At 40.7% G+C, this 23,923-nt stretch overlaps 1 protein-coding gene across 1 annotated transcript in view; it reads right to left on the bottom strand.

Moving 5' to 3' along the window:
• Window positions 1-23,923, bottom strand: part of LOC126260358 (serine protease 48-like) — a 176,966-nt gene that overhangs the window by 39,985 nt on the left and 113,058 nt on the right. Inside the window, exon 4 of the mRNA XM_049957685.1 lies at window positions 304-469. Coding sequence (XP_049813642.1) covers window positions 304-469 — 166 coding nt within the window. The remainder of the gene's footprint in view (window positions 1-303; window positions 470-23,923) is intronic.

Here is a 23,923-nt window from a genome sequence, read left to right on the forward strand (position 1 = left end):
TCTTTGCTTAGAACTGGGTTTCCATCTGAGCTCTTCATTTTTATACAAGTGTTTCTCTTTTCTCCAAAGGTCTCTTTAATTTTCCTGTAGGCAATCTGTCTTACCCCTCGTGAGATAAGCCTCTACATCCTTGCATTTGTGCTCTAGCCATCCCTGCTTACATGCGCAGGAGAATAAAACTTCAATATGATGGTTGTATATGGTACTGTTTAGCTGCAGCTAAAGATAAGGCTGGGAAGTAGCAACTTTACAAGGAAAACAGCAGCTGTGTAGCCAGTGAGTGTAATGAGTGTCGCCGCTTACCCCTGTACCGGCGCGGCGGCGGTGAGCACGTATCTGTTGTTGATGAGCGAGCCGGTGGTGACGTTGTCCTCGCCGGCGTAGACCAGCGCCAGCCACGGCATCTCCGACGGCGACAGCGGCACACCTCCGGACAGCCGGCTGGCTGGGCGGTTGGGCCGGCCGCACACTGCAGCAGGAGACACGCCACCTCTCACTCTCTGTCTGGGACCACAGCGTGTCAGAGCAACACTGACTCAAAGGAAGGCCTCGGCGCTTGTTCGTGACGTCACGTCAGCTAGGCACGGCGAACGCCACGACTGTTGCAGGCATACTCATAATGGTGGTGTCTCCCTCTCTTACACAGGAAAATGTGAAACTATTGGCGGTAGTTGACCAACACACATTGTTCTGAGAGATTTCTGCAATCAATTAATTGTGCAATTCATTACACTTCTTAACAAATAGTGTACTCCTGAACTTAAATTTCCACCTGTCTTAAGGACCGACATACAAAAACAATTCCATGGTCTAGCAGCAACAGAATTCGTGCTTCTTTAGCTTATTTGTAAATCTGAGGAAGTTACGTTTGTACTGGGGTGCTTTTACAAGAAACTGTGAACATATTGGTGCTCTTCTTTAGGTATCTTGGTCGCCTATGGGGTGAGGAGCACTGATGTTAATGAAATATCTTGCGATTGTACACGTTGGGGGAGGGGGTGGGGCACATAAGAAGAGGCAAAACAGAGATACTTGTTTTATCAAATAAAATTTTTTCATCTTATAAAGTTTCTTCTTTCAGTTGCAAGAGGGGAATGTTTATCTTTTCTAATGCGCATGTTTAAAAAAGTTTAAGCTCAGCAGTATTTTCGATGTATGAAGCAATTTTGTTTCCTGTTTAGAATTCCTTTCGTTGAAAACGACTGTAATCTAATGACTGGCAACAGTTGGACATTTACACATGTAAATTAGTTCATATTTCCAGTGACGATGTGAAACGAAAATAAATAAATAAAAGAAACAAGGTAATTGTAAGGGGGTTGGGGTAAGTGTCGATAACAAGATGGATCACGTAAATATAGTTACTTGAATGTAAAATTTCCGAAGCTTGCAATGGGGCAAAGCATCTTCTCATATTGATCTACGTTTGTTTCGACAGGCTTCAGTAATACAGAACTATGATCTTCATTTGTAGCTTTACGATAGTAAGAAAATCTTTCACCTAAATAAAACTGCAGAATCCAAAACAATACCAAATATTTTGTCCAAAAATAAGAGATTTATAGTTATAAGCACGCCCAGGCGTTTCTGCCTGCAACAGACGTGGCGTTGGCCGTGCCTAGCTGACGTGACGTCACCAACACCGACTCAAAGGAAGTCCTCGGCGCTTGTTGGTGACGTCACGTCAGAGGGACTGAGACTGGCAGTCACTACGAATTAATTCTTCTAGTGGATGGCTGCGTCAAGTAGGAAATCGAACCAACGTTTCGGTAACTAGATGTGGCTTTTATCAGAATTTGTCATCTACACATACACTTAGGTGACAAAAGTCATAGAATAGCTCCTAATATCGTGTCAGACCTCCTTTTGCCCTTTGTAGTGCCATGGACTCAGTAAGTCGCTGGAGTCCCCTGCAGAAATATTGAGACAAGCTGCCTCTACAGCCACCCATAATTTGCCTGCGCAGGATTAATGTAGGAACTGATCTCCCAGTTATGTCTCATAAATGTTGGACGTATCCAAGTCCGGTGATCTGGGCGGCCCAATCATTCGCTCGAATTGTCCAGAATGTTCTTGAAACCAACTCCGAACAATCGTGGCTCAGTGATATAGCGCACTGTCATCCATGGAAATTCCATCGTTGTTTGGAGAACATGAAGTCTATGGCAGCAAACGGTCCCCAAGTAACCGAATATAAACATTTCCAGTCAATGATAGGTTCAACTGGACTAGAGGACCATGTAAACACAGCCCACACATTATGGAGCCACCACCAGCTTGCACACTGCCTTGTTGATAATTTGGGTCCATGCCTTCGCGGGGTCTACACCAGGCTCGAACCCTACCATCAGCTCATACCAACAGAAACGGGCTGATCAGGCAACAGTTTTCCAGTCGTCTACGATCCAAGTGACATCGTCACAAACCTAGGAGATGCGCAGCACGTGATGTCGTGCTGCTATCAAAGGCACTCGCGTCTGTCGTCTGCTGCCGAAGCCCCTTAAAGCCTTTCGCCGATCTGTCCTAATTGATACGGTCGTCGTACGTCCCACATTCATTTCTGCGGTTATTTCACGCAGTGTTGCATGTCTGTTGGCACTGACAACTCTGTGCAACGACGCTGATCTCGGTCGTTAAGTGGAGACCATCGACCAGTGCGTTGTCCGTTGTGAGAGTTAATGCCTAAAATTTGGTATTTTCGGCACAGTCTGGACACTGCGGATCTCGAAATATTGAATTCCCTAACGACACTGCGGACCTCGAAATATTGAATTCCCTGGTGATTTCCGACATGGAATGTCCCATGAGTCTAGCTCAAACTACCAGTTCGCGTTCAAAGTCTGTTAATTCCCGTCTTGCGGCCATAATCACGTCGACCACATGAATCACATGAGTACAAATGACAGCTCTGCCAATGCACTGTCATTTTATCTCTTGTATAAGCAAAGCTAACGCCACCTGTATATGTGAGTATCGCTATCCCATGACTCTTGTATCCCGTCGTGTTTTTCTGTCTGTATGTGAAGACTAATCACAGGAATTACTGTAGGGATTTTGGTACAGTTTTTTCTAACAGATAATTCGATTCCACGTTTATGTATCCATTTTTACTTGGTTTGAATATACAATTCAAACATAGATACTTACAGGGTGCTACCCGTGCGTAGCTGAGTCGGGTCGCTAGTACAATTTTGTGGTACTTGAGCTCTAATCAATATACTGATTGTTCCCCCTATAAAAATATGTAAAGGATGGATCGAGTGGTTTGTGGAGGAGCTGATGTCATGTATTAAATGTAATTTGTATTAAAACAGGTGCTGGCACCTCTTAGTATCCGTGGCCCGCATTGCCAAACCCTGAATATCTCGTGGGTTGCACACATTTACAGATTATTCTGTACTAAATACCTTTCAGCTAACAAATTAAAATTCAACGTTTTCTTTTGCTAGAATCGCTGTAAGAAAGTAGCTTAACTTGAAACATGTGTAGCCATTTCATTAAAGGAACAGACTGAATCTTCTTAAAGTACTACAAAAGGATAAAAATTAAGAACAATCTCCCTAGGCTTTTATAGCCACATAAGAGAGACAGATTACGTGTATTACTCAACATTACTACAAATAAATTTGTTCCATCGTTAACGTTATTTAGCAAACAACCCACAAGTATGGGGAATGTAATCCAAAGCTACGCTTTTCGGGACTCAAGCTCCTATTATCTGACTGTCTACGTTCAATCCTTCGTACACACGCGCTTAAAATGCGCGAAGTAGCTAAAAAGTAAAAACACAATAAAAATATTCGGGCATAAAGTGCACATCCTACATTAAATTCAGAAACACCTGCTTCTCTTTTTCGCTTCTCCGTACTACCGCCCATTCACCAGATTAGATTAGATTAGATTAGATTAGATTAGATTAGATTAGATTAATACTAGTTCCATGGATCATGAATACGATATTTCGTAATGATGTGGAACGAGTCGAATTTTCCAATACATGACATAATTAGGTTAATTTAACAACATACTTAAGTTAATATAACAACTTTATTTTATTGTGTTTTTTTCTTAATTTATATCTAAAAATTCCTCTATGGAGTAGAAGGAGTTGTCATTCAGAAATTCTTTTAATTTCTTCTTAAATACTTGTTGGTTATCTGTCAGACATTTGATACTATTTGGTAAGTGACCAAAGACTTTAGTGCCAGTATAATTCACCTGTGCCAAAGTTAGATTTAATCTTGAATAGTGAAGATCATCCTTTCTCCTAGTATTGTATTTATGCACACTGCTATTACTTTTGAATTGGGTTTGGTTGTTAATAACAAATTTCATAAGAGAGTATATATACTGAGAAGCTACTGTGAATATCCCTAGATCCTTATATAAATGTCTGCAGGATGATCTTGGGTGGACTCCAGCTATTATTCTGATTACACGCTTTTGTGCAATAAATACTTTATTCCTCAGTGATGAATTACCCCAAAATATGATGCCATATGAAAGCAATGAGTGAAAACAGGCGTAGTAAGCTAATTTACTAAGATGTTTATCACCAAAATTTGTAATGACCCTTATTGCATAAGTAGCTGAACTCAAACGTTTCAGCAGATCATCAATGTGTTTCTTCCAATTTAATCTCTCATCAATGGACACACCTAAAAATTTGCAATATTCTACCTTGGCTATATGCTTCTGATTAAGGTCTATATTTATTAATGGTGTCATACCATTCACTGTACGGAACTGTATGTACTGTGTTTTATCAAAATTCAGTGAGAGTCCGTTTACAAGGAACCACTTAGTAATTTTCTGAAAGACAGTATTGACAATTTCATCAGTTAATTCTTGTTTGTCAGGTGTGATTACTATACTTGTATCATCAGCAAAGAGAACTAACTTTGCCTCTTCATGAATATAGAATGGCAAGTCATTAATATATAATAAGATCAACAAAGGACCCAAGACTGACCCTTGTGGAACCCCATTCTTGATAGTTCCCCAGTTTGAGGAATGTGCTGATCTTTGCATGTTACGAGAACTACTTATTTCAACTTTCTGCACTCTTCCAGTTAGGTACGAATTAAACCATTTGTGCACTGTCCCACTCATGCCACAATACTTGAGCTTGTCTAGCAGAATTTCATGATTTACACAATCAAAAGCCTTTGAGAGATCACAAAAAATCCCAATGGGTGGTGTTCGGTTATTCAGATCATTCAAAATTTGACTGGTGAAAGCATATATGGCATTTTCTGTTGAAAAACCTTTCTGGAAACCAAACTGACATTTTGTTAGTACTTCATTTTTACAGATATCTGAAGCTACTCTTGAATACATTACTTTCTCAAAAATTTTGGATAAAGCTGTTAGAAGGGAGATTGGACGGTAATTGTTGACATCAGATCTATCCCCCTTTTTATGCAAAGGTATAACAATAGCATATTTCAGTCTATCAGGGGAAATGCCCTGTTCCAGAGAGCTATTACACAGGTGGCTGAGAATCTTACTTATCTGTTGAGAACAAGCTTTTAGTATTTTGCTGGAAATGCCATCAATTCCATGTGGGTTTTTGCTTTTAAGCAAGTTTATTATTTTCCTAATTTCAGAGGGAGAAGTGGGTGAGATTTCAATTGTATCAAATTGAATAGGTATGGCCTCTTCCATTAACAGCCTAGCATCTTCTAATGAACACCTGGATCCTACTATATCCACAACATTTAGAAAATGATTATTAAAAATATTTTCAACTTCTGACTTTTTGTTCGTAAAGTTTTCATTCAATTTTATGGTAATACTGTCTTCCTCTGCTCTTGCTGTAGTGGTAACAGCGACTACATCTGTTTCAAGTCAAAATATGCCTTTCCGCGCTCCAACTAATTATGTAAACAAATATAAAGTTCGGACTGACTGCAATGAATCATCTGCCGCTCCATAGCATTAATGTCCCTTGATACATCTTTCCCTAGCAACATCTTTAGAATACCATCGCGCGTCTGAAGGCTCAGTGCAATCATTTGCAGCTGTATACAGAACTAGGCAGTGCACGGAGAGGCAGAGATTATGACTTGAAGCAGATCGTGTTACCAATACAGAAGTCCGTTGAATGGATCATACTATGGAGAACCGGAAAAGAAAATAAGGTATTGCCGATTTTGCAGTAAAGACGTGGACTTTATTCTCGAATATTTTTATTATGTTGTTATTTAATGACTACTTCATGCTTTTGAGGTACGTGTGTATGAAAGCTTGAAGGCACACATCCGGATGATAGAAACTCGACGCCCGAAAGAGGTAGCTGTGCATTACATTCCCAACATTTGGGTGTTATAAGCCAAAGAGCGGTAAAGATAATCTTCACAAGCACTCCTCCAGTCCTAAAATAGATAACGTAAGGAAGTCTGTTGTTATTCTGCACCAAATAACTTTGCTATCACATAATTATGGAAGTATTATCCTATTTGGTAGCACCCAAACACAGAGTAGCCAAAAAAGGTTACAAAACTCGAATACAAAGAAGAAAATTGATGCATTTTTAAACTTGTTTACAAAACAGTCGACAACGATTTGTAGTGTTTTTGACCACAATGTGCTATTAGAACATGAGGCACAAACCCGGAAAAAGGCATTTTCTACCTGTAAATTTGGATGTCAAAGATGAAAAATTTTTCTATTTTTCGCTTACTACAAGTCTTTCATTGTTATTTTGAATAACCTAAACAAATATTTCAACTTAAATAATACGTAACAATGTAATCACTGGCTGCTGCAACGTTTCAAATAATTTACGAAAAGTAATAATTGAGACTAGTGTTTTCGACGACTGCAGAGCTGTTGGTGGAAAGACATCACTACCGAACAAATTCAGAGCCGGGTAAGATTATGTTGTGTTACCGTGCCGGCCGAGACAACAATGATGTTCTCTTGTTGCTCTGTGGTTGAAAAAGTAAACGCGGTGCAAATGTCAACACTGAAACCTTCTGACCACATAACAACTATCAGTCTTTTTTTCTGTCTGGTTGTTTTGAAATTTACTTTTGGTGCGAAAAACACATAAAATCTCTTGTAATTTTGTCCGTGTGTCATGTCAAAAACGATGTTCGTTCTAAGCGTCATACGAAATGATTTCGCAGGCAGCATATAGCCCATTAGCCATGGGTTACTTGGTACTATACTGGAATATTATTCGTGAGTAATATTCTAACACAAAACACACGAAATTCCCTGTCAGTAGCTCACCAACTTACAGCGCCATCAGAGTTCACGTATCGGAGAAAAACATCTGCTCTCAGTCTGTAGGCTGAAATCCCAGGAGACTTCTGAAGGCGGAAGCAATTGTAGTAGATTTGTAAATAATCCGTTGGAAAATGGGAGAAACGCGTCATCTGAATGCTTGTGGACGAGCAGATGACCCTTTTGAGGCGAGTCAAACGGAGGCGACGACAAAGTGGGACTTCACGAGATAAAGTTGCTGTTGCGAGGTAGGCAATGGCGAGGATGTCTCTTAGAAATTACGAAACGTGTACAAAAGTCAGAAAAGTTCAGTATAGTTAAACAAGTCTACTATAGCTCCATACATTGTTTTGCATTTTTCTCCTGCTTGAGGCAGCACCGTTTCCATCGAACCGTTGCATAACAAATGCGCAATATCGCCTAGTTTTCTCGCAAGCAGTGCGTTCCACTAATTCTCACTAATAATTGTACCACATTGAAGTGGTGTACCGAACATCAGGATAGTGATCAAAGCAATGGAACGGAGTGATGTTCCCAAAAGACCCTTCTCAGTGTAGCTAGAAATGCTGTACACCAATTGGTGTGTAGAGATTGAGAACACGTTATCTTGTCCAAACTATATCGAAATGCAACGTCGTGAATCGTGGTATCATTGGTGATCAAAGCAACAGTACCACTGCATAGCTTCGAAGAAGGGCTGATCACAGAGGAATGGTACTAGCTGGATATTTTAGATTTTTCTGTGACGCGTGGATGCCCATTTCTACTTCATGGACCACAAGGTCCATCGCCAAAAAATGTTGAGAGAATGGGCACTGCGCGAACGCAGTCGTCTGGTGATTAACCCCAGCCATCATGTGCGGGGACCGCTCTTGGGTCACCTGTTGTAGACAAAAGGATATCATCTCGTATCCAGGGTTGAAGAGCACAGCAGAACTTATGAACAGAGTAGAACATAATGACACACAGATGCTTCACACTGTCAGCGTAGATAACATGTACCTAATGTTACGGCAGTTGGACTGTTCTCTATAGACGAACGACTTTTGGAAGTTGGTGGTTGAAGTAGAGCGTTTCTGGTGTTCCTTAATGGACGTGATGACTTAGACACTGGTGTTATATATTCACATTCTCTTAACAACTTGCTGTTGTATCATTGTAAACTGTCTGCAGAGATATAAAATATATGTGTAATTAAAGAATAGTAATTCATTACATTGTCGGAAGCCTGAGGAATGGTACTCCACGTTATCGTCTCATGCCACACTGATGCTTTCCTCTCTGCTACGACAATTTCTTTAAACATTTTCAATACGTATTCTTCATACTATACTTTACATAATTACCTTTATTTTCTTTCACGTGTTCCCTTTTGAATTAAAAAGTTAATAGTTTCTGCTATGTATATGGATGTATTACAGCCTTGCAATTTCACATTTATCACTGAGTCGATGTTGCTTAAACGTTAGGGAAAACAAAATTTTCTGATAACTAAAGACCTGATACCTTACGGAATTGTCGTTGAAGAAAATTACAGTTTGTAACACCATGGCACTTATTTTTTACAATAGGTTACAATCTGGCATGCACATTCAGTAGTGCCAGAAACAGTTGTATGCATGCTATTTTATTTCTTTTTTCGTAAAGTTCTTCTTGCAGTAGTTGACCGCCGGCCGCTGGTGGCCGAGCGGTTCTGGCGCTACAGTCTGGAACCGTGCGACCGCTACGGTCGCAGGTTCGAATCCTGCCTCGGGCATGGATGTGTGTGTTGTCCTTAGGTTAGTTAGGTTTAAGTAGTTCTAAGTTCTAGGGGACTTATGACCTCAGCAGTTGAGTCCCATAGTGCTCAGAGCCATTTTTTGCAGTAGTTGACCTTAATACTGAAGCCGCCTATTTGCGGGGAATGAAAGGGCGGATGTAGCAGCCAAGGAGGCGTGTCGTGATCCTGAGTTATTTCAGTGCGTCATCCCCCTGCATGCTTTCACCTCGCTATTGATCTACAGAGTCATGCGTCGTTGGGAAGACGGGTGGCTGGAAGTGACAGGTCTAATAAAGCCCACGAGGCCGTGGTGTACCTCCTTCAAGCGAAGAAGATGGGATGACTCCTACTTACTCGTCTTCGCGTAGGCCACAGTCCTCTGGCGCGTGGCTTCTTGATACGGAGAGAGGACCTTCCAGTGTGTGGTGCTTTGGTGCTTGCGGCGTACAAATCACAGTGCGCCACATTTTATTAGACTGTGTTTTGTTTTCGGATGAGAGGGCAGCGGCAGATTTGCCGGCAGATCTGCCCCCTATTTTAAGTGACGTTCAAACGAGCTGTTCAACTTGTTTCCGGAAATTTTAGGGAGTTTTTCTTAAAATGCTAACAGGGTGACTGGCTCACCCATGTTTTTTGTAAGTGGTCGCCAGTTACATTTCCCTACGTTTTTCATTTAGCACTTCTATGGTTTTACATCTGATTTAATCCCAGCTGTAGCACCTTCTATCCTTTCTCAGTTATCTTCATGCGTGTGAGATAGAGTGATTGTGTGACTCAACGCGAGTGAGGTGGGCGTAACTGAATGAGTGTCACTTTACAGATTTCCTCCTTACAGTGTGCAACCCTTTTAGAGATTTTATCCACATTCGTTTATTTTAATGAGTGTAAGGGCGAGAACCTCGGCGCTCAACATCCATAAATTCCAAACAAACACGCACACACACACACAGACACACACACACACACACACACACACACACACGCGCGCGCGCGCGCGCCAGCTATTTCTTGAAAAATATTTATTTATGACTTTATAGCATTTAGTTTTTAATTCGTCCTAACTCTTAATTTTAAGGGATCATGCATTTAGATATTTAGATTCGCTATGATTTGTAATTTTGTTATAATTTAGTTATACATTCGCAGATCCATAATATTATCGTTTTTAGTGGGCTTTGGAGGTGGATCAGTGGTGAGAACATTTGTGTGAGTTACGACAAAAGAGATGAACATTTACGGGCGGGCTAGTATGTACGTCGTTGTCTTTTGGCCTTTGCTGAGACGACAACACTACGAACAGTAAGAGGTGAAGCAATGCCTCCTGGACAGAGCTTCCTCTGCTAGTGAATGTTCAAAGACGAAGCAACCATTATTATCCTAGAAAGATTATGCAATTTTTGACGAAGTAAAACTCAGGAAATAAAATTTACCATTAGATGGAAAATTCTTTAAGTTATTTTCTCTAAAAAAAAAAAGAACAATCAAGAAATTACTAAGACATTTATCTTTTTTCGAAGCATTAAAGGCGCTCAACACAAAAACTAATAAAATAATATTATACCTATAACCAAAGATTTAAAAAACTAATGTTAAAATATGTCAGTTTGTTAAAAACTTAATATTTATCAGGATTACTTATAAATAGCTAAAATTTGGTTTAACCTCTAGAGACTACGTAATTTTACGAAAGTTGTTACAGGGTAAGAAACACTGTCAATGATTAGAATGCACTTTTAATTATTGATGGCCGGCCGAAGTGGCCGTGCGGTTAAAGGCGCTGCAGTCTGGAACCGCAAGACCGCTACGGTCGCAGGTTCGATTCCTGCCTCGGGCATGGATGTTTGTGATGTCCTTAGGTTAGTTAGGTTTAACTAGTTCTAAGTTCTAGGGGACTAATGACCTCAGCAGTTGAGTCCCATAGTGCTCAGAGCCAGCCAATTATTGATGCGTCTAGTTCCGTATTATTTTTTGATACACTGAATAGGGCCGGTTTTAGCGTAAAACGCTGTAATATCCGTAGCTTCACTAAAAATGGGGTTGGAGGAAATTGTGTAGTTGTGTTTTCTAACCGAAGATAAACTTCACTCTTATACAACAGATGACCTCATGTCTTGAGAATGCTCGAGGAATGCAGCGATAATTAAATGTCGCTGATTGGGTCAGTTAGACTCGCTGAGGCTTGTTTGAACTATCCGTTTATGCTATTGGAGTGCTGAGTGCTCCCCGGTCGCTACTCATACAATCTACAGTTCATGGGAACGGTTCACTGTAGTTGAACTGTAACAGTGTGATCCTAGGATAGCCTCGCGGGATTAGCCGAGCGGTCTGAAGGCGCTGCAGTCATAGACTGTGCGGCAGGTCCCGGCGGAGGTTCGAGTCCTCCCTCGGGCATGGGTGTGTATGTTTGTCCTTAGGATAATTTAAGTTAAGTATTGTGTAAGCTTAGGGACTGATGATCTTAGCAGTTAAGTCCCATAAGATTTCACACACATTTGAACACTTTTTTTTTTATCCTAGGATATTTCGCTCGCGTAATTTGATGTGTGTTGGCGTTGCATCGGACACAGCGCGCTAGGAGCTTCGTACGTTGATGGTCGCGAGAATGGACTGAGAATTGCTTGAGTATTGTCGCCTGTACATCTGAAAAAAATTCCAGTTTCATTTTGTCTTGTCCTTATTTCATTTCTGTGGATCTGATTACGTTCCAGAACAGATTTATTAAAAAGGAACTATAAAATTATTTCATATTTTGTGCAGGTAGTGCTGCATAGCTCATAAATATTGACACAAGCCATACTATCACCCACCAGGAACTGATTAAATAAACCTTTTTCACCACCAGTTTCGATCAACGAACAGGAACATAAAGTGAAGTAAGTAATTTTATGTTATCTGATGGTCGGTTGTTCGAAACGGGTAGTAATAAAGTTTTATTTCTTCGGCTCTTTGTGGTTCTTAAAAATGCCTTATTTTTGCTATTTAACTGATGGTTAAATGTAGGCTTTTAATGAAAATTACCTGTGGAAAGTGCTATTTTTGAACGGGTAAGATTCATTGGAAATTCTATGTTTATTAACAAAGCAAACACTTTTTTCTGGAAAATATTTCCAGCCTGTCGATCGCAGTTTCATTATCTCAAAATTAGCTGTTTCGGGCAGTGTAGCACATCTTCAGGGTTATTCAAAAACGTAAAAGTATTTTCTGTCCAGTTTTGACAACCACTTTTCCGTTTGAACTTAACCGTTTTGAACATGTCCCAAGAGTCATTGTAGGATATGAATAAGCGTTTTAAAACTTCCTGTGAACCCTTTGCTGTCAGCATTGATACTGCAGGAATAAAATAATAACCGCCTATTAAGTGCTATTTTAGACAGTCATTATGGGATTTAATCAAACATTATAAGACCTTCTGTGAACACCGTGCGTTCACTCGTTAGGTGCAGTGTGCTTTTCAGCTGTCTAGCTAGAATCCTTGCTATGAGGCTTATGAATTTCAGATGGAGTACATGAGAAAAATTTGGTAAGAATCCTAATGCAAGAAAGAAGTCGTATGTTTTGATTTTAAACCGCCTCTAATTGAGCATAACACTTCTACTCTTATCAGCGCCAAGCAAAAAAATTATGCTGAAAAAGTCAGTGACAAGTGAATCCAAATGAATCATCGAAAAGATGGACATAAAAGATTCCGAATTCTGTATTGTAACTATTAGTCAAATCAAGATGGCTGAATGCGTTATTTAAATTGATCAAAACGACAAGGAAATCATTTATGAAGATGATAATCTGTATCAGTTCATTTACCTTTGATAAAAACCTTTGGTTAACGACGAAGGCGCATTTCTCATTGAATTAGAATAGAAAATCTGTGGAACAGCTTACACCACGCTCAGTGACCGCAAATTCCACTGTGTAGCTGTCAGGGGCATCAGTAGCAAGCGGCTGTCCTGTGAATTCGGCACTTTCCTGCTGTTATAAGTTCCGTTGACAACTTGAAAGGAACGACGGGCTGTGCATAACCTATATAATGACCTGCGAATAACTCAAGCTATATTGTATTGTGTGGAACTGGGGACCTAGAAACGACAGAGAGGCTGCATCCCTGCCGTAGCCCACAGTGGTACACAATCCCACAACAGACTACAGCACTCCATTCAACCCACCGCCGCCCCACACCGAACCAAAGGTTATTGTGCGGTTCGGTCCCCAGTGGACACCCCCCCCCCTCCTCCACCCCCCGGGAACGTCTCACACCAGACGAGTGTAACCCCAAAGTTTGCGTGGTAGAGTAATTATGGTATACGCGTACGTGGAGAAAGTGTTTGCGCAGCAATCGCCGACATAGTGTAACTGAGGCGGAATAATGGGAACCAGCCCGCATTCGCCGAGGCAGATGGAAAACCGCCTTAAAAGACATCCACAGACTGGCCGGCACACCGGACCTCGACACTAATCCGCCGGGCGGATTCGTGCCGGGGACCGGCACGCCTTCCCGCCCGGAAAGCAGTGCGTTATACCGCACGGGTAACCGGGTGGGCCAAGCTATACCACAAAAAACTGTAGTTATTAATTAAAATTTTTGAAGCGCCGTTCATGGAAACAACAGCAGTCGAAAAGCACTAATAAATATTTTGATTAAAAGACCGTCTTGACGCCATAAAGTAATTTATTTTTATTCGAGAAGGTTAGCGGTTTCAATATGTCAGGGATCATCTTCAGACCAGTTACTCTATGATGGCTGTTGGAACAATTGATCTTCATTCCATCCCAGAGTGGTTCCTGCTCCGTTTCACCGTCTCCAATCATGGAGTAACTGATCTGAAGATGACGTTACACAGATCGAAACCACTCACCTTTCAGAATAAAAATAAATTACTTTATGCTGTCAAGACCGTTTTTAATGAAATGTTCTAGTAGTTATTATTGTTGGTTATTCATAACTCAGTCGTTACTTGCAGATTCAGTGCGACTTTAGTCGTAAAGAAAACTCATAAAAAGATGCCAGGTTACATTTAATAGGGGTACTTAAGATAATAAATACATAAAAAATTATAAACTGGTTAATAAACTTCTAGAAGATAATGAATGATACAGCCATTCTGAAGGGAAGAATCTGGACTGTAGCAGCGAAAAGTAGGACGTGGAGTTGTACTGTTGTATCGCTTTGATGTCTTACTTCCGGCTATACGACAAAATGATCCACTACCGACATCAGAATGAAAATCTCGAAACCGATTATGCCAATGAAAGTGACCTAACAGTGCCTGCATAAAGCTGATTTTCTTTGAGAATTATTGAGATTCTTGGGAGGCCACTCGACAACAAAATTCTTGAGGCTCTCGTGTACCGCCTATTGGCTTTCGTCTCGGGATCTTCGAACGTCGTTTGTTTAACGATTTTCCTGACGTTTCGCCAGTACGAGCGGCTGTCTGTGCCAGAGATTTATGCTCCATTACTGATGAAGGACTGGAGTCGAGACGGCGGCCGCAGGTTATTATACCCGTCGCGCCAACGCAACGTCTGAAGGCCTGTCCCTACTCATTACTGCTATGGTTCTCCACTGTTACCTGCAACGGTCGTTCGCTGCGGCACAGAGCTCCTCGAGCCGTTTATCTTGAGGCTTTATTCTTCCTTGTTAAAACTATTCTCATGTTAATGAATTTCAGTGACTTTCTCGAACAAACGGGCGGATAGCCAGAACCGCTCGTAGGGGGTAGCGGAAGGACGCGTGACTCCCCCCCCCCCCCCACACACACACCCCAAAAAAAAGCCTGGGAGTCAAGTGAAAGAAATTTCAGATGTAAAGGAAGTTGATGAAAAACAGCACAGGAAGACTCTCCAAAGTATATGAGACTTCAGCTCTTATAAAGCAGACTAGATGATGAACAGTTTCATAACTTTACTAAATCTGTATCTGCGTGAAGATTTCCATGTAGCTGGAAATAGATCAACTAAGAACAGGTTTGAGCTAATTAGCTTCGTTTGTCTCCAGTATCACTGCCATATCTAGCTATACAAAGAAAAACCTAGGGACAACAGAGTAGTTGTGTCTGGGCTATTTCGGAACAGAACAGGACTTAAGGTTGGTATCTCTGTTTGATGACTTGTGTAAAGTGTGTAGACGCCTTTCATTTAGGAAAAAAGAAGAAGAAGAAGAAGAAGAAAAAAGAAAAGAAACTGCAAGTGAAAGTGATTTTAGGAGGAAGAGGCACATGGAGTGGAACATATCTATCAAAGCGAGAATGATCTTCAACTAAGTACCTCCAACCACATAAAAAAGTGAAGATACTATGTCGCAGTCACTTAATTAGAGATTTTTGTCTATCAGCTTATAAGACAGCTTTAGGCCCAGTTAGCTACTGGAAGTAAATTTTCAGTTTGTTCTATGTAACGTGTGTGTGTTATCAACGAAGAGGGCAGTCTGGTACGCCACCACATTCAATATGTTGCATCCTTACTTCAACTACACTGTAGATTAAAACAGGGTCACTATAGTATCTTCAATCACTGGAAGTACCGCTAATCAGTTAATGCTTTATTTCAGTTCTTCAAAATTGAAATGGCGTCAAGTATTTCATCCACACTACAAACATTTCTAAACCAGAAAAATTTATTTAACGAGATGTAAAATACCCCTCTTCCAAAGCCAGAAAAAACAATATTACTTGATATCAATTCTTAGTATAACACGCGTAGCACAGATCCGAGTTCGCTTTGCGCCAAACTGTTTTCTAGTAGAACTAGCTGGAAATTCTAAATCACAGCGACCGGGGATTGACCACTCGTTGTTCGTAATCACATCGCAATTCGTATCCACCCATTCAATATAACAAACAAACAAGATTAGCCCCGATGACCTTATTTCCGAGTCTTGTTTCCGCTACCTATGTAGGTTACATTAAAACATGATTAAATGGTAATCCTACAAGTGGAAGGCAAGTGTTGTGTACATAGTTCCGCGTAGTCAGCGCGTGCACAACTTTCCCACTAGAGCGCGCCCCGCTAAGCACAACAGCGCAGGCGCAGCGCTCGTCCGTCTCCGCACTACGAGATGGCGCTATCTTAGAGACGGACCAAATTCTGCTTCCGCCGATCCGCGTGTTAATATGTAACGCAGCCAATGAGATTGCTGCTAACGTAGAGCCTTTTCTCCTCGCGGATCACACTCGCGCAGTGATACCTGAACGCTCGAGGTATTATAATGAGCGTACAGACCTCCGATTGGTCAATCTGCCTTAGTCTGCATCAGTCTGCATTTCTCTGTACCAGTCTATAGTCAAGTTTCAGTCTGCGCCTAATAAGATTACCATATTCCTGTACATAGCCATGAAGAGAAATGTATAGACACTTTGTCAAGTATCAGAGATGTGAGAATAAGATTAACGTACCAAGACCCAAAGGAACTTCAAATTGTCGATTGTAAACAGCATCCAGAATCAAGTTATGTAGTGTCTACGATTTTTATTCTTTTAATAAATGTGTGTGAAAATTAATCAAGTTCTGTTTAAAGTTGGTCACCGTCAATCTGCTTCTCTAAGCGTGCAAGTAGCATTTCTATCGTCTGACCTAACGGCAAAAGATAAACACGCCACGATAAGACCACGAGACATATTGCTGACACTCGCCTACTTCGTTAGAGCGACAAGTCAAATAATCTGATGGTGTGTGTACCGAAGGTCTTACAGTACGCACACCACAGCAAGACCTTGGTAATTTATTGGGGATAAGCTTTTGTAAATTAATAACAGACCTCAAGGGTGCCCACTCATAGAGTACTAGACTGGGTGATATGCAGGCCCGCAAGCAGGGGGGGGGGAGGGGGGGAGGTGAGTCAGCAAATCGATTTTTGCCCGCTTGTCTGATATATTAAAAGATTAAATGAAATCTGTATTTGTATAGTAATATAAAAAGACGCACTAGGTAAAATTTGATTTCCTAATTTGGCACCCTCCGAAAATAAGCTTGTGTGCGAGTCTGGTGGTAGCTCTTCACAACACACGAGAACCTGCTTGTTGGCGAATATTATTACCACGATAAAACTATTCCACCTGGTATGCAAGATATAAGAGACAGGTGAAACACTTTCCGACCTCAAGAAGAATTGAATAAGTTCAAAGAAGGCAGGTGCTGACAGGCGTAAATAGCACAGTACCATAAGGTACAGTTGTCAAATTCTGAGATGTATTTTTTGCTGAAGAACGGAAATACTGGTAGAAGCTGACGTGTGAATGTGTGTATGGGGGTCGGGGGGGAGGGGGGGGGAGGGGGGAAGAAGATCAATTTGGGTTCTGAAGAAATGTAAGAACACGCGAGGCATTAATGACCCCACAGCTTATTTTAAAAGAATGAAGAAAGGTCAATGCATATTTCTAGAATTATAAAATGTTTTCGATTAAGTTGGTTGGAAAACACTATTTAATGTTCTGAAGGTCGCACTACTAAAATATAGAGAACGTCGGGTTATCTACAGCTTACACAGAAACAAAGTTGTAGTGTCGAAGTACGTGAAAGGCAAACAGTAGTTGAGAAGAAAATGAGTTCAGCTTTACACCTATGTTATTTAGTTGCCGGCCGTGGTGGCCGTCCGGTTCTAGGCGCTTCAGTCCGGAACCGCATGACTGCTACGGTCGCAGGTTCGAATCCTGCCTCGGGCATGGATGTGTGTGATGTGCTTAGGTTAGTTAGGTTTAAGTAGTTCTAAGTTCTAGGGGACTGTTGACCTAAGATGTTAAGTCCCATAGTGCTCAGAGCCATTTGAACCTTTTTTGTTATTTAGTTAGTACACTGAGTAAGCAGTAAAGGAAACAAAGGAAAATTTTGAACGACATTTATTCAAAGAGAATATGTAGAATCTCTGAGGTTTCACGATGATATTACAACTCTGTCAGAGTCGGCAAAGGACTTGGAAAATTGATAAAACGGAATGGATAGTGGCACCAAGGTTTTTCGCAGCGGTATCCTCATATAAAATCTATGTTTAGACCGCGTAGACTCTGAGTTAAAACTCAAGCTTTCGAAGATAGTCAACATCTCAATTTCATACGGGAATGGATAGAACCTTGAAAAGAGACTATAATATACATAACAACAAGAAGTAAAACAGTGGTAATGTAATACGGCCGAATGAAATCAAGTCATGACGAGGAATCCAATTTAGGAATTGACCCACTAAAAGTAATAGATGAGTTTCGCTTTTTAGGTAGCGAAATAACTGATCATGGCTGAAGCAAGGAGACCGCATAATACAGCTCGGCAAAGGCAAGAAATGTGTTTCTGAAAATAAAAAATTTGTTAACGTCGAAAATAACGTATTAGATCTTTTCTGAAGGTATTTGAAGTATAGCTCTTTACGAACTGAAACAAGCACGATTCGTATTTTCGACAAGAAGAGATACTTTTTACCCGGATGGTTTTTGTTGAACTAACAATAAGTACAATAAGTCGCTATTACAAAATAAAGGATTGTTGGCGGGGAGCTTAACCAGCCAAATATACTTTTAAAAATAGCTTTCTTTTATTGACGTTTTTTCTACTAGGCCCATCTTCAGAGGACTACACTTGTTTTGCTACAGTATTCTTGAAAATTTGTCCCGAACGTCAAGAGTTCAACTGAGACTTCCTTAAGCAACACAACATAGGATACAGCATCAAAACCACAGGCTAGGTCTTAAAAAATCAGGAGCATATATGATTATTTGCAACAGCTGCTCGAATTTCTAATTTGACCAGACTGATTGAAACGCTCATAGAAGGTACCATCGACACACGTATGTTTTTAAACTACAACACTTCAGTAAATCTGAAATTACCACTCACAAATATCAGCATGGACACAGTGTTGCAAGCATTAAAGATAACTTACAGATAATACGCCGCTGCTAACAAAGGCAAGAAAGTGGGACTGATAGAAGAACTAGTAATATACATTCACTCTCTCATTTCACTTGAATACAGCCTCAGTGAGCAACTGAAGAGGGCTAAAAAACAATTTCTGCAAATTTTCCTTGAGCTTTTCTCACGATTTAAGCACAATATGAATTTCCAATAGCCAGAGTTCCGAACAAGAAGGTATTTACTTTAACAGATTAATTAATCACGACAACTCCCGCATTCTTAAAATCTACCATAGAAGAAAATAAACAGAGAGCACAGTCACCACACAAGCCATAGACTCTAATAATAACCTAATAAAAAGCATTTTTAATTTTCAAACCTCCTATTACGCTATAATTATACTTGCACAAAATTCATACTGAAAGTAAACTATTTATGACGTCACTCTTAAGTTAATTAACTCCTGCTTGTACATATTGTAATGCTGGTAATTATTTACTTAACAGTAAAGCTAATCTAATTATTTGTTCATATATGTATAATTTATAGTATGCACTCGGATTGCCATATCATTATTTCTCAATATTACAATGCCAGCTACACCAAGAAGGAAAAACTCCTCTGTAAAACAATTAGTCTTGTCGTCTTTGAATAATATTTTCAGCTCGATAAATAATTTTTCTGTTATAATTTGTTCCACCTTATACATACTCTATTTGCTTACATTAGGTAGTTAAGGTCTTTGATTGTTGGGAAATGCAGGCGTGGCTCGTGGTTTGGCTCAAATAGCTCTGAGCACTATGGGACTCAACATCTAAGGTCATCAGTCCCCTAGAACTTAGAACTACTTCAACCTAACTAACCTATCACATACATCCATGCCCGAGGTAGAATTCGAACGTGCGACCGTAGCGGTCGCGCGGTTCCAGACTGAAGCGCCTAGAACCGCTCGGCCACACCGGCCGGCGGCTCGTGGTTTCCTTAAATATTTCCCACAGGGGGGGGGGGGGGAGGTAGGTGAATGGAAGACAATATCACACTCTAGCCAAACGTCTACGTACTGTATCTTCTTTCCATTTCCTAATGAAGTACTAGTAACACCAACAGCTAACTCCAAGATAAAACCTATAGATAACTTATTTATCATCCAACGTTACATTTCCCGACAATTTACCACTACAACCTGTAGTAAAAGATGTGTTTTGGAGATATCTTTAATGCGACGTATGTTAACTTCGCTGCATGCTTAACGTTCTCGGTATTTTCATTTCTAAAATTCAGACGTTTAATGTTTTGTGCACTTGACGAAACAGCGATGTTGCCATGACGTGACGGAGTTTGCGCTTAGATTGGCTGACATAAGCAACACGAACAACCGCCATGGCAGTTTGCACACCGTATTTGTCGCATTTATAATTGTGTATTCCGAAAATATGTACACAACATCTCAGCTGCATTTTGTATGCTGCTCTTTTAAAATTGTGTATGTACCCTTGCCTGTTTTTGCTTTTGTTTTGCATCGGGTCTGGGAGCGCCAGCTTCCTTCACTTTCATCCTAAAAGCATGTTCCTGAAGTTTACCAGATAAATTGCGAACTGAACTTATACTGTGTTGTTTTCAAACTCGTGGTATGCTGCAGTTATTCGCAAGAAAGAAGAGCTCACTAAACTCATGCATAATACACTCAGAAAAAGAAACTACCTAATAACGCGCGTTACCCGCAGTCAGCAAGCAAGGAAACTAAAGTAACGGGATATATTTCGCGCAGGTTTACATTACGCGCGCTTTTTCCTCGAATCATTCGTGAAGTTCTCACTAGGTGCCGATACTTATGTCAGCGTACTGTAGTGCACTCTGGCGGTATATTTGCAAACTTATTCAAACGGTAGGTGGAGAAGCCAACGGGAGAAAGAAAAAAAACTGTCTAAAGCTCTATCAAAACACTAATACTAAAAGTCGATTAATGACACATCAAAGCATAATAGGGATTCGATAGCGAAGTTTCACGAACTCTATTCATTCCCTTTTGTTGTAAGCAGTGGAACGTGAAAATTGTGTGAGGATTGGTAGGGCACCCTTAAGCTGAAACGCCAGAGCCTTTGGAACGCCCATTCTGAGGAAGCCACGTCCGCAAACAACTGCTAGATACAGCTATGCCTATGAATTACTCGCACTTCGTCGAAGTACAATAGGAAATAAACAATTACCGCTGTTCTTTATTGCGAAAAAGCGGTTCGTGAAATTGATACAAACACCTTTCCTTGCTATCGCCTGAATTAAGAGTCTTATTGCTTGTTTGGTTTAATTAATTAATAGAAAATGAAGCAATTGGTATAAAGAATGGCTTTTCCAAACTTTCAAAAACGAAGTCTGCTATCAAGACATTGCTTTTGTTCTATTACTTTATTTATGACTGAACGTTTCTAAAACTGAAGACACTCATCAGTGCTCTGCTATGCAGTCGAGATCTGGCAACGTCGTTCTCTGTTCATTGGCTGACTGTATTTTTTGACGTCAGATGCGCAGAACGAACCTAAACTCGGCCGCCAACATAAATGATGCGCACTTTAGATACAGCTAAGCGGCATTTCGAGGCGCAGCCTCGAGAATAGGTACTACCTGTTCGAAAAGCATTGCTTGGTGTCACATATCAACAGTTCTACAGACGTTGACCTCCATTATTTAAATCCATATGGGAAGTATGCGAAATGCGTTCTGGTAATTTAAATTCTGTAATATGGTAATGAGAAATTTATTTTCGTATGTATTTTTGGAGGGCTCCGCCTCAGAGTCTTTAATTACGAGCCGCGCCTGTGACATGAGTTATATCTTTTCTTAATGGATAATCTTTGCATACATCTAGAGCTACAGCCGACATGGAGAATTCTGTGAAGTGTTTATGTGCCATAGTTATTTCCGTGATATATGTGTACATCCTTCCAGAAATGCACAGGAGGAAACACAGACGAAACGACATTCAGTAGAAAGAATGTTACGTGCAAATATCTCTATCACTTTTTACGTTACTAGTTGTGCCACATTACTATCTTTCTGCATTGTTTAAGTCATCCACTCAGTATATAAAGTGGCGCTAACTACTGAAATATTCTTACGCAGTGCAGGAGCGATCGACATGCTGTTCACGAATATAATACTGTAGTGAAATGGGTGTAGCCATCTGAAGAGGCGCATGATAGCCCAAAACTACCAAGGGCAATGAAATAGAGTTTTTCTAAAAGTTTTTTTTTTCTCACTGGCTGCGTTCTCTACCAACAATTATTAGGAGAATAGTACCTTTTGAAATCTGACAAAAGAATGCTGAAGATTACAAGATGAGATGGTATAACACATGGAATAGTGACTGGAATTGGGGAGCACTTTATGTTACAAGTAGCCTTAAAGAAGGCATCGGTTGATGGAACACATCCTAGGACATGGAATCGTGAACGGAGAGAAATATGTGAGTGGGGGGTGGGAGACGGTGGGGGGGGGGGGGGAATAAAGGAATTTTAGATAGACCTAGCCTTGAGGTTCAAATCGACGCAGGTTGCAGATATGAAGACACTTGCACAGGGTGAGTAGCGTGTAGAGCTGCACCACACCAGTCGTGACTGAAAACCACAGCAAAAAGAATAATGCTAATTCATTGTCTTCCTGAACTGTTTTAGCTGCAAATCATCCTAAGCATCGTGTCTTTTTTTAGTTGATAGCACGGAAGTAAGCAATAATTAATGGAGAAAGTTTCGTTCAATTATTTGGGAAAAGTTTTGCTGTATCTCTGCGGTTACTTTTCAACATTCTTGCAAGTAAGTTCGAAATAAATTCACGGAATGCGAATATCTTGGCATCGACTGTATTAGGTATAGACATACCACCTATCAAAACATATGAAAATCTGTGCCGGACTAGGACTCACTGGTGTGGGAATACAGAGTAATACTGTGTGCATCAAGTCATGAATGTACAGCACTATGGTAAGAAAACATAGACCAGGCATATCCAACCTTTTAGGCTACCTGGGCCACAATGGAAGAAGATGAGTATCTTCGGGCCGCACATAATATACCGGGTGATCAAAAAGTCAGTATAAATTTGAAAACTTAATAAACCACGGAATAATGTAGATAGAGAGGTAAAAATTGACACACATGCTTGGAATGACATGGTGTTTTATTAGAACCAAAAAAAAAACAAAGTTCACAAAATGTCCGACAGGTGGCGGACTGTAACTGCTACCGTGACGGGTGAGAGGTACGCCGATATGTTACAGAATCGCATCATCCCCAGCCTGACTGATAAACACCTGCTGGAACGTACGATGTTTATGCAGCATGGCGTTCCACCTCACATTGCTAGACGCGTGAAAGATCTCTTGCGCGCGTCGTTTGGTGATGATTGTGTGCTCAGCCGCCACTTTCGTCATGCTTGGCCTCCCAGGTCCCCAGACCTCAGTCCGTGCGATTATTGGCTTTGGGATTACCTTAAGTCGCAAGTGTATCGTGATCGACCGACATCGCTAGGGATGCTGAAAAACAACATCCGACGCCAATGCCTCATCATAACTCCGGAAATGCTTTACAGTGCTGTTCACAACATTATTCCTCGACTACAACTATTGTTGAGGAATGTTGGTGGACATATTGAGCATTTACTTTGCTTTGTCTTACTTTGTTATGCTAATTATTGCTATTCTGATCAGATGAAGCGCCATCTGTCGGACAATTTTTGAACTTTTGTATTTTTTGGTTCTAATAAAACCCCATGTCATTCCAAGCATGTGTGTCAGTTTGTACCTCCCTATCTACATTATTCCGTGATTTATTCAGTTTTCAAATTTATACTGACTTTTTATCACCCGGTACGTAACATTAGCGGGGAAAGAAAAACGCGATAGACCAATGTTGCGAGAGTTTCATATCGAAAATATTCTGTTTATCATAAATTTACATAAACAGAACGCTATGGGATTATTTTCGATCATGTGATAAATGCTAATTTCTTGGGCCGCGAGCTGCGGGTTGTTCTGGGAGGAGTGCATAAATAACAAAATCGGTTAAGGTGATCTCTTGCCATAAGCGGGAAATCGGGGTTCGAGCCCCG

Source organism: Schistocerca nitens, chromosome 5 (assembly GCF_023898315.1).
Source record: "Schistocerca nitens isolate TAMUIC-IGC-003100 chromosome 5, iqSchNite1.1, whole genome shotgun sequence".
NCBI lineage: Eukaryota > Metazoa > Arthropoda > Insecta > Orthoptera > Acrididae > Schistocerca > Schistocerca nitens.